This window comes from Plutella xylostella, chromosome 12 (assembly GCF_932276165.1).
Source record: "Plutella xylostella chromosome 12, ilPluXylo3.1, whole genome shotgun sequence".
NCBI classification, from domain to species: Eukaryota; Metazoa; Arthropoda; class Insecta; order Lepidoptera; family Plutellidae; genus Plutella; species Plutella xylostella.
This window is the reverse complement of record NC_063992.1, coordinates 7,667,798-7,679,806: the sequence shown is the minus strand read 5'-3', so window position 1 is coordinate 7,679,806 and position 12,009 is coordinate 7,667,798. Positions and strand designations below refer to the sequence as shown.

The following is a 12,009-nucleotide window of genomic DNA, read 5'->3' as shown; positions in this document are numbered from 1 at the left end:
GGCAGTCAGACAATGAATGACAAAAGTTTGTCAATGGTTCACCTGTCATTTTTTACTTCAGTTCAGTCCAATTTACCCATTTATATTTACTCTTTGTCGTGCTGCCACTGAAGACGTAATAATATATTTGCTTTGCAGCGAGAACAGGATAACTGTGCAATAATCTGACCATTCTTATAAAAAACTGGCCAAGAGCGTGTCGGACACGCACATAAAAGGGTTCGACACAAAAATCATACATTACCATTTAGTTAGGGCAACTGCACGTTATAAGTTGGTCGAGTTGTATAAAAATAAAAAACTATGAATGTTACAGAGTCCGCTATAGTTTTAGTTGAAAGTACTTACTTGGAGGTATACACAATATTTTTTTCAGTATTATTGAAAAAGTATATAAAAAGTTAAGGGGGGTTCGCTTTAATTTTACCTTTGTATTAATACATATATGTCGAGACTGGGGGGTTCGATCCACATGGTTTAAAGGCAATTTTTTTTAAAAAGATAACTTTATAACGATACCCCGCACCATGGGGTAAAATGAATATTTTTTTTCGAATACTTTTTTTTGCTGTATGGGGGGTGGGGGGCAAAAATAGATATTTTTTGATATTTAAAAACCATTTTTTGGATTATCATCATAGGTACATACATAATTATATCTCCACCAATTTTCGTGGCAATCGGTGCTGAAACGGCGCGGCGGAGAACGAGCCAGGACAGACAAACGGACGGATGAAAGTGGACGGACAGATATGACGAAACTATAAGTACGAGTATCCTAGTAGACTTACGAAACCCTAAAAATTACTTTTTAACAAATACATATTTATTTATATGTTGTCCAGCATAAAAAAGACATAAGTAGGTATTTTGTGAAACATAGTATAAATCGTATGCTAGTTAAGTATGACGTTTGATTGACAGTTCCTTAACGTCTGGTGCATTGACATATTACTTTTGAAAATATTTTAAAATCGATATTTTAAAATAGGTTAAAAAACGAACAAATCAGAAATAAAATGTATGGATTTGATAGCGGTTATAGGTATTTTGTATACTTTGTCACCCACTCTTATCATTTTATTTTGTTAGTGATAACATTGGAGAAAAAAGTTTGTTAAATAAAAAAACCACAAAAGGTTATTGGTTCATCACCTACTTGCTTATATCCACAAACCACTCAAAAGGTTCAAAATCTGAAGCTGTCGCGACTGAATGTTATATTCCCTACGTCTGTTGAATACTTGTTTTGCATTTTTTACAATATTGATCATGAATATAGGTGTAACTACCATGTGCCGTCGTAACTCGTAACGTATTTAATTTTAATTGTTAATATACCTACGATAAGTAAGGTAAATTGGACTGCGTGTGTCCATTCATTCATTCAATGGTTCGTTCACTCGTTCCGCTCGTTCGTTCATTCAGCTTTCTCTTCGTTTTGTGACGTATTGATTGAAGGCTTGTTCAAAATTATTTAGGTTTTTTTTAAATAAAAATAAGAGTATATTTGTTTTAAAATAAATTAAATATAATATATAAAATTACATAGTCCAAGGTAAGTTGTTTACTATTTTCATTTGTAGCGTAATATCACTAAAAACATAAGTTTTACAAAAGTGAGGTTGGCGTGGCATTATTGACTGACGACATTTTGTTTTACATTATATTTACTCGTGTAGATATTAACAAATGTACGCATTACGCGATAATTTTAATTTTATAATCAAATTAGATGCATAATTTGTTTGTAGTTTTTACACAGGGTGAGTTGTTAATGCTTGGATTTGTTTTAGGTTGACAACACAAACATGAGTTCTAACGGAACGCGGGTGTACGTCGGCGGTCTAGTCGAAGGCATCAAGAAGGAAGACCTAGAGAGGGAATTCGACAAATATGGAAAGCTAAACTCTGTGTGGGTTGCATTAAATCCACCGGGATTTGCATTTATTGAATTTGAGAACCAGCAAGAGGCGGAAGATGCTTGCAGTGCCATGAACGGCACGGAAATGCTAGGAGCTACATTAAAAGTTGAGCTGTCGAGAAAACGAGATGGCCCTCGTAGGAACGGAGGAGGTGGTGGCTTCAGAGGAGACCGCGGTGGCGGTTTCGGCGGCGGGAACCGCTCGTACGGCGGCGGCGGCGGCCGCGGAGGCTCCAGGCCCTACCAACCCTACGGAGACGGCGGCGGCCGCGGCGGTGGCCGGCCATACAACCGCGAGGGCGGGCGCGGAGGCGGCGGCGGCGGTGGCGGATACGGCTCAGGGAACGGAGGAGGCGGCGGCGGCGGTGGCTTCAGATCCAGATCACCGCTGTCTCGATTTTAATTAGATTTATTTGTTAGGATAGGTATTAGTGTTAGTTTTATCTGAAGCCTTCCAAGTTCTAAATTCAGTGCCTGGTTGTACTAGCTATTGAATTCTAGGAAGAGTTCTGTTATGCAAACCCTGGGAATTAGAGGTAAACATTTTACTATTTTAGTACTATTCTTTCTTTTTAAATAGTTTATAACCTCAAAACACCATGCCATCATTCAAGTTTTTTGTTTTTTCAAAAGTGTGAATATTGCATTTGCATTAATCACTAGCCCCCAACCATTATTTTCATCAAATATTAGCTTTTTAAACTTCAATAAATTCATGTTAATGTATTTATTGTTTCAGCTTCTTGGACTTTGATCTCGTCAACCACATTCATCGAGGTGTAACAGAAGAACAATCTTCAGTGGATATTTAACATATATTACCTATAATTAAGTCTCTTTACTCGTAAATAAAAAACAAAAACTATTCAGTAAGTTACAAATTAGTTTAATTTTTATAAAATTAATATTAACATAACTTACATTTTAACTTATTTAAAATTGATTTAAGTAGGGCTGCTGAGGCAAGCCATTAATAGTTCCATCTTGTTGAGGAAGTTCTTGCCTTCCATTCTTTCCAGCTTGATTTCTTTGAAGGAACCACCAAGATGCTCCCACTTCTTGTCTTGCACTAATTCACTGACAAAGAAGTCTTTTCTTGGAGACTGAGCAATGAATACTTGAATGCCAACAGATGGCTCGCATCTTACTGCTATCATTCTGTCACCTGCAAGATGAAGTAGTATTTATTATTTCAAACATAATAAATAAACATAAAGGCAGTTAAAGTTTACAATACAAAGCCTCAATTTCAGGAACGCTTGAGTTATTTATTGCATATCATCTTACATCTATAGGAAAATCTATCATACTGAGGAAGCACATATCTATTCAATGTCTGGTTTCAAGATATTGGGGATCCATCACATGCAGTGCAGGAATGATGACACAGACAGATTGACACAGGTGACACAGCACAACCATAGTAGTTCAGGAAGCAGGCTAATAAAGTTACAAATTATGTATTTTGTATTCTGATACTTCTAAGGCAGGTAGGCAGTGCCGTCTTCATATTGACACTACACTGCATAGAGTATATGCAAGAAAACAACAACTTTTTATTTACTTTCACAACCTAGTCAGCTTGGCCTGTCGAACAGAGATGTGCTGAGCTTTGAAACTCTAGATCGTGTGACATCCACCAATAATATCAACTGGTCCACAATAGTCCACATAGCACTAGCTAGAGGAAACATGTAGCTTTCACATCATCGTAGCATAGCACATATCTGGCAGTTAGGGCCCTAATGGCAGTAGAAACAAGAACATGAGGTAGCATTACCACTAGGCGAGGCCAGGAGGCAGGAGGAGGCGTTCCCGAGCGGCTCCACCGGGCCGGAGCCGAGGTGCGAGCTGCTGGCCAGCAGCTGCCAGCCCATGCAGCGCGCCACCGCCTGCACCGCCACCATCTGGTGCTGATAGATCTGAGGGGAGGGAATAAGGTGGAATAGGTCACTGAGACTTTTGACTGAGGCTATAGCTCAGTGCACACTCATATTGTGTAATGTAAACCGCGTTGGGTGAGGTAGGCGGAGGGAAGACTATTCTGGTGCTGTTTGAAAGTAATAGAGTGTAACTGTACGATTGCTGGCTGATGATGGCTATCAAACCTAAAGATAAACATAGCAACTTCGTCTTTTCATAAAGGTTATTAACACGGTTTGACGTGACCGTAACCGACACAGCTTCACAAGACGTTTAAAGCGGAACTGCTTAAAAATTCATTAGCGACAAAAATCCGATCCGAGGCGTGACCGATGAAGCCATAGTACGAGTTTTTCTCACCGACGCCGACGTACTATAAAACTAAAGCTGAATTTGTATGGCGATGCGGAAATACCAGTAGATGGCGACACTCGCGCTCCATAAGTTTAGGTGTAAAACTACAACCCTCAGACTGAACAAATTTTTTGTAATTTACAGCAAATTACAAAAACTGTATAGCAGACCGTATGTCAACCCTACGTCTATTACCTGGCAGTAGATGAGGTCGCGCAGCTCCTGCAGCTCGTAGCTCATGTGGCGAACCTTGCCGTCGCGGCAGATGCACTTGAGCGTCTTCTCCCCGACGTGCACTACGAGTGACGTGCGGCAGACTGCGTCGTACCTGCGATAATGATGTAGGTGTTATCTTACATGTTGGCTTGGACTATGGAACCTACCTACCATTTTTCTATCAAAAAAATATTTAATCAATTTCAACAAGTTTGCCGTCATGATAGCCCTCCATGCACTAACGCCGCCAAAATTAGCATTTTTTTAATATTAACTTCTAGGTACTAGATGTTAGGAAGTGGTTCTAGAATGGTAATTAGCATGAGGAACAGGGCTAGTTAGCTTTCCAAAAAATACATTAACCTTGGTAAGGTACTGTTGTAGGGAGGGAGGGCGCTTGGGGGTTTAGGTAGAATGCATATTTTTACCTATTATCAATTTATACTTAATCGCTATAAACTTCACTAGGTGTGTATACCTAGTACCTACTTATAACCATATTAGATACATGGTACAGTATACACCTAAGTATAGAGCGCGACGGGCAAATTGGATAATTATAGTGCACATACCCTTGAGACATGATGTTGATCTTCACACAGGACTGTGTAGGGCTGTTGAGCGCATTCCAGTGAGACACGATCAGTGGGTCCTTCACCTGCGCAGACGAGACATAAGAGTTAGCAATAGAATAGTTTTGCACTAGTTTTGGGTAGTATCGTGGCGAAAAGTTTTGAAAGTGCATCAGGGGTAAAGTTGCGTCGGATGAAATGGTGTACAAACAGAGGAATTCTACTCTGTAAAAATACTGATTTAATATGTTATGAAAGACAAAACGTTAATTTTGCAACCTAGGTCTGTGATAGACACATAGCAGCTAGCATACTTATACTAGATCTAGAACATTCAGGAATAAAGACTGGTAATTCACTCAATGTCTGTTTTATAGGTAGTTTCGTCGTAAAAATAGGCATTATCTATCTGATCATTTCAGTATTTTATGAAAAACGCCTCTGAAGAGAAGTTATATTTTTTTTTAATTTTGAGAACGCAAGACCTACGCTATACATAGCCTTTCAAGAGTAGGGGTACTGCGGTCTACATATAAACGTAGTCTAATACCATACCTGTATACTCCTCTCTATTCTTCGCCAAGCGCATCAGCTGTTCCACGCTGGCCACTCCCGTCCATTCTCTTATATTGCGGAGCCACGACTTTCTCCTGCTGCCCACACGTCTTTTCCCCTCTACCTTGCTCATCATAGAATAGAGAGGAATATGCAGAGCTGACCGCCAACCTCCAGTAGTGGAGAGGCACTAGAAGAAGAAGAAGAATACCATACCTCCTTGCTCGCGATAGTGTCGAGCACGATCTCGGCGCGGCGCCGCATGAAGAAGTGCTGCGCCTGCTGGATGATCTGCTCCAGCAGCGACTGCTCCTTGCTCATGTCCAGTAGCTCGTAGCGGTCGGCGGCCATCGGGCCTGGGGGTTGAGGAGGCAGGGGGTTAATGGTGGTGTCAGGAGAACAATGTGAACAGATAGATAGATAGAAAGAATACTCTTTATTTTCACACCAACAAAGAATCATATGAAAAACCAATTGCAACTTAATTAGGGTACAAAAGGCGGTCTCATCACTAAAAGTGATCTCTGCCAGACAACCTTTGGATGGAGGGAATAAGAGATAAGATTAGTAATGTAGACGTTAAAAGGAAATGTAGATTCATTAATAAACTACACACTAACTATAATATTACAAATATACTTACAGGTGGAATAGGTAGCCGAAAGGGAGGTGGTCATCAGGTTATTATTATGAACTATATTTACTCTACGAGTTTTGGTAATTTGTGAAGAAGCCCGAGCCCGGGGCCCGAGCGGGCCGGTGGCGGGGTGCGGGAAGGGGTGACGCATGTTTCTCGTATAATTCATAGTAGACCATGTATGTAACACGATAAAGTATAAACTCCCTTACCAGCAAGGCAGCGTCGCTTGGAAGGCCCGAGCGGGCCGGTGGCGGGGTGCGGGAAGGAGTGACGCATGTTTCTCGTATAATTTATAGCAGACCATGTATTTAACACAATAATAATGTATATATTTATACCATAGTAGACCGTATACCTAACGCAAAACAGTATAAACTCCCTTACCAGCGAGACACCGTCGCTTGGAGGGCCCGAGCGGGCCGGTGGCGGGGTGCGGGAAGGGGTGACTCATGCTTCTCGTATAATTCATAGTAGACCATGTATGAAACACGATAAAGTATAAACTCCCTTACCAGCAAGGCAGCGTCGCTTGGAGGGCCCGAGCGGGCCGGTGGCGGGGTGCGGGAAGGAGTGACGCATGTTTCTCGTATAATTCATAGCAGACCATGTATTTAACACAATAATAATGTATATATTTATACCATAGTAGACCGTACACCTAACGCAAAACAGTATAAACTCCCTTACCAGCGAGGCAGCGTCGCTTGGAGGGCCCGAGCGGGCCGGTGGCGGGGCGCGGGAAGGGGTGGCACATGTCTCCCCGATAATTCATAGTAGACCATGTATGTAACACGATAAAGTATAAACTCCCTTACCGGCGAGGCAGCGTCGCTTGGAGGGCCCGAGCGGGCCGGTGGCGGGGTGCGGGAATGGGTGACGCATGTCTCCACGATAATTCATAGCATAGTAGACCATGTATTTAACACGATTAAGTATAAACTCCCTCACCAGCGAGGCAGCGTCGCTTGGAGGGCCCGAGCGGGCCGGTGGCGGGGTGCGGGAAGGGGTGGTGCGTGTTGCTGTGGTGGACGGCTCGCAGCAGCTGGTGTAGAGAGTGTTCTAGAACGTGGTCGTGCTCGGGCTTGCCGATGCCGGCGCCGCTTTGTGCCTCCGACTGTGGAGAGAAGGGGTTGTTTATTAAACTATGTAATGACAGGACAATAGACGTAAGATATGTCTGAAAACTTCTGCTAAAAATATTTGTATATATGCTATGAAAAAATAGCTAGGTAGGATAATAAATTATTCGTACTTAATAAAATGAGACCCATAATTAAGTTACAAACACCACATTATGACATTCTTGTAGCATTTATTTTATTTATTTAGGTATGAAAGCCATAAAGCTGTCTAGACGTGCACAAATTCCAAGAATGGAAATACAACCGCAGTAATGTGACACAGAATGCTACAAGAATCTCATCGGAAACAATACCACTGTGGGAACTTTATCACAATGCTCTGAGTATACCGGTAATTGTACAGTTGGTTCACTCGCACTCACCTTCACTCCGTCGCCGTTGTTTTGGTTGTTCTGGCCGTTATTGTGACACAGTCCTATCAGTAACTGAATGCCGGGTAATACCTGAGAAAGATGTAAGGGATTCAAATGATTACCATTTTCACATAAATATAATGTAGTCGCCAAGTTTGTAAATGTTTGTCGTGGCGTTTTGTAGAGGTCTATTATCTAGCATGGGATGCATACAGACTGAAGACGAAGTCATGTGCGTCACGCAATAACTAGCATTTTGCACTAAACGCCTATACAACTAAGCACTCTAGAATTACACTACAATCAACGAGTACCACAGACAAATATACATGACACAAACTCACAGTGGCCATGATCTGGTTGGCGACAACCATGTGCGGTATGGACGCGTCGAGCTGCACCGCCTCGGCCGCCAGCCTCGCGAACAGCTCCTTGCAGAACAGCACGTTCTGAGCGGCCTCCAGCTTCTGTTGCCAGTGCAGCTCGGCGCCCTCGCCCGGTAGCGTGCTCGGGCAGTTCAGAGCGCTCGAGTTGAGGGTCGCTGTCACTACGTCTTCTTGCTCTGTTGGTGGAGAGGGGATGTGATTGGTTGTTGTAATTGTTGTTAAATTAAATAATAATTTGGTTGAAAAGGACTTTTGTTGTCTATATCCCATTCCTATCTAGCAAGCAAGCAATAATTGCGTGTTGGCCGTAGCTGTTAAGCATTATTGTTATTATAGTAAATAAATTCCACGGGGAAAGACATCTGATAAAATCAAAAACTACCCATATTCAATAAATACATTCGATAAGGGTTCTGTCAGATGTCTTTCCTCGTGGAATGGGATATAGAGCGGAAGAGGTTGGATTCATGTGTGGATTTAACTTTTATTACCATATTGCTTGTTTATGGTTGTGCCATTGAAATCTGCAGTATGGACACTTCAACACCTTGTTACCCTTTCATCATATTGATCACAATATGTATGATCTCAAGAATCGAATAAGTATGTACTTTAGAGGTATGTATAACATAAAAAGTGACGTCTATAATATCTGATGATGACACATAACAAGGCCAATCCTTTAACCATTTTGAAAAACTCCTGGTCTAGCTCTTGTGTTAGTCACAGATTAGGGTGTAAAGCGGTACCTTTCTGGCACAGCACCGTGATGAAGGCGACGCCCTGCAGCTCGGGCGGCACGGTGACGCGCAGGGCGGAGGGCGCCGCCCCCGCGCCGCCGCCCGCGCCCGCGCTCAGGCTCATCTGGTGAGCTATGCTGTCTTCTGACGCTTTTGTTACCTGGAGTAGGAATAAAAACTGTGTTTATTTAATGTGACACAATTATGTACATAAAATCTGATAGTTTGTAAATGAGGATGAATGGATGTTTGTTACTCATATTGAAGGAAATCAGGGCCATAGGGTTTTATTAGTGTGATCATTATTTTATTTGTAAACTCCTAATGTTGTCAATTATATTAACATCTTCCAATAGTTCAGAGAAACTCACTAATACTCAATAGTTAGATTTTGCCTTCAATGTATACAATTAAATCCAAACAGAGCTACAAACCTCAAACACTCCAGTTTGAGTGAACTTGGAGCCAGCAGTGCGGTAGCTCAAATCACCAACAATGGTGTTAGAGACTTTCTTCAGCCTCCAGTTCTGTCTTAGTCTCAGTAGATCAATGTGGAAGTCGGGCATGTTGCGGGCCGTGCGCATGGTCTCGCTGGCCTTCAGTCGCTCCACACCCGCAAGGAGGACCGCTGCTGCGGCCGCCAGGGCCTTCTTGCGCCCATACACCTGCACCATAGGCCGGTTGTCTATCTGTTCTGCTGGTATTGGATCCAACACCTGAAGGATAAGGTAAAATAAATGAAAATTATCAGTGCCAAAAAGAATAAGGTAAATACATAGTGTTCGCAACAATAGCTACATAGAGTAGATTATTCGTCAAGGTTCTGGAATGTTCTAGAAGGATAAGTATGGATTCAATAGATCTACAATAGTCTGGAATACCCTGGAAGCTTCTAGAACAATAGTTAGGGAATAGGGATTGTTCCACAATGCTAAGTTAGGTACTTATAGTTAGTAGATAAGTATGGATTGTGTATACCTACTTAGTAATAATAATAATAAATTGTGTGACCTGGAGTATCTCTGGAACTGGAAGATCAGTTTAATAGTAACAGTCAAACAGTTCAGTTCTAATAGAAAGCTAGAACAGTGAACATCTCCAGAGATCCTCGATGGGAATAGTGATAGTAATACTGGTGTTTTCTTTTAAGTTCATACCATCTGGAATTCATATTAGTTGTGAGTCGTGTAAAAGGGGCTCACACATAGCATCCAAACATAAAGAGATATTTACAACATAATAATATATCACTTGTTATGTGTACAAATATTATATTCATGTATAATGTGTTAGATGTTTTACATACTGATTAGGGTTTCGTTTTTCCCGACCTTTTTCTGTTCCCGGGAAACGGGAATTTATTTTAAATGCTTGGTTTTGATATTTTCGGGTATTAAAAGTCTATTAAAACACTTACAATTAAATCAAATATACTTTTATCACTCGTATAGGTAGAAAAAAGCAACAGTCAGATAAATTAACAACCAAAATTATAATGATTTGTTCTACATGCCAAATCATTTCTTTTTCTTAATTGTAAATTAAACAATAACAAAGGTATTATAATGAACAGTTTAAAAATAATATTATTATGACATATAATTAAAATAGAAAATTAATTACACTTGAGGTAATGTTTTCAAAAAAATTATTTATAAATCGTTGAGATTTATCGCTCAACCTACTTCTTATTTTGGTTCTTTCTATGCGTTAGTAATTTTATAAAAAATAAACGCGGACACAAAACGGGGACATAAAAAATATGACAGGCATCACATATGTAACAGCCGATCAATTGTTTGGTTTTAGGTAGGCGGTAGGACCAACAGATAAATAAAGATGAAAATATTGATTCAGGAAGAGGTGAAACAAGGTGATGTAGATGAGTCATTTATCTTTGTAATGCAGCTGCGAGAAAACAATACTAGTATGATTTTCCAATAATTTACAACAATGCCGAGTTTCTGATCGTAGACGACAAGCCTGCCGATATTTTTTTTGGGTTTAAGGTAGGAGAAACAGATAAATAAAGATGAAAATATAGCATAGAATCGATTTAAATTCAAACCCGGGAATTCCCACGAATGGTATTTTTTTCCCGGGTTCGGGAAAGACAAATTTAACAACACGGGAACGAAACCCTAATACTGATACATAAAGATACTACTTACCATGTATCGCTTTTCCTTAGCAATGCTCAGTACATCAGATAGGACACAAACTTCAGTAAGAGCACTCCGTAGCTTGGTCCTCACGGAGTCCCACGGCCACATGCTGGACTGATAGCCAGCATCTTTAGTTTCATCCTCAGATTTGCTATCACTGCTACCCTCCCCTTCCTTCTTAATAGCAGGTCCGATAAAGTCATCTTCTGTTTTTGAAAAATCTATCTTCTGCGCTAATCTAGCCAGATTCTCTGACATAGACAATGGGCTGAAATTCCATAGAATCGAATAAGTAACGGTATAAGATCAAACATTGTAAGGTATGAGTTATAAAATCTTATAAATACGAAACTTACGCTTGATATATTTCTTGGCCATCGTAGGTGATTTCTTGAATTTGGTTCTCTATTGGAGCCTCAATTGATATATTAACGGAATTAGCCATGATTATCCTTATTCAGCGTCAAATACTAAGCAAAACACTGAATGTAAGTAGACTGGGAAATGGTAAGCTAGTTTCACTATGCTGTTAGTATTGAAAGAAAAAAACCATCCGGTGCATCACGGGGTTGGGTGATAGCCTATGCATTTAAACTCAATTTATCGGTGTACATCTCTGTTTTATAAATAAAAGCCGGACTTTTCAGTTTTCTTTTGCGATTTAGCTACAAAATCATCATTGATGAGTTGATGACAGCCATGACTGAAAAAAAAACTGTCATTATGTACAGAATAACAGAGAAAAAAAAAACACGCACTCACGCCTTGTACTAATGTACTCCCTTGCGGGGTAGGCAGAGGGCAGAGGTGCATTGCTGCACCCACTTTTCGCCAGAGTGTTATGTTAGTCCCAATGTAATAGGGGGCGGGCCTATTGCCATTTTACGGGCACATCCAAGACCCGAGAACAAATATCTGTGTTTAAACAAATATCTGCCCCAGCCGGGAATCGAACCCGGGACCATCGGCTCAGTAGTCAGGGTCACTAACCACTACGCCATTCAGTCGTCTAATAACAGAGTACATTATTTATGTACAC

The 12,009-nt window shown here is 40.8% G+C and overlaps 2 protein-coding genes across 2 annotated transcripts; one reads left to right on the top strand and one right to left on the bottom strand.

Moving 5' to 3' along the window:
- Nucleotides 1–1,399: 1,399 nt before the first annotated feature.
- On the top strand, nucleotides 1,400–2,801 carry LOC105394054 (RNA-binding protein Rsf1). The gene is made up of 3 exons (XM_011565894.3): nucleotides 1,400–1,558; nucleotides 1,797–2,460; nucleotides 2,664–2,801. The coding sequence occupies exon 2, from the start codon at nucleotides 1,812–1,814 to the stop codon at nucleotides 2,325–2,327; it is 516 nt and encodes a 171-aa protein (XP_011564196.1). The 5' UTR covers nucleotides 1,400–1,558; nucleotides 1,797–1,811; the 3' UTR covers nucleotides 2,328–2,460; nucleotides 2,664–2,801.
- Nucleotides 2,795–11,684, bottom strand: LOC105394055 (mediator of RNA polymerase II transcription subunit 17). The gene is made up of 12 exons (XM_048624587.1): nucleotides 11,327–11,684; nucleotides 10,977–11,238; nucleotides 9,240–9,521; nucleotides 8,815–8,965; nucleotides 8,024–8,241; nucleotides 7,689–7,769; nucleotides 7,133–7,298; nucleotides 5,761–5,900; nucleotides 4,990–5,075; nucleotides 4,397–4,529; nucleotides 3,705–3,846; nucleotides 2,795–3,089 (listed from the first exon to the last, which is right to left on the bottom strand). Exons 1-12 carry the CDS (start codon nucleotides 11,413–11,415, stop codon nucleotides 2,869–2,871), a joined length of 1,971 nt encoding a protein of 656 aa, XP_048480544.1. The 5' UTR covers nucleotides 11,416–11,684; the 3' UTR covers nucleotides 2,795–2,868.
- Nucleotides 11,685–12,009: the final 325 nt, after the last annotated feature.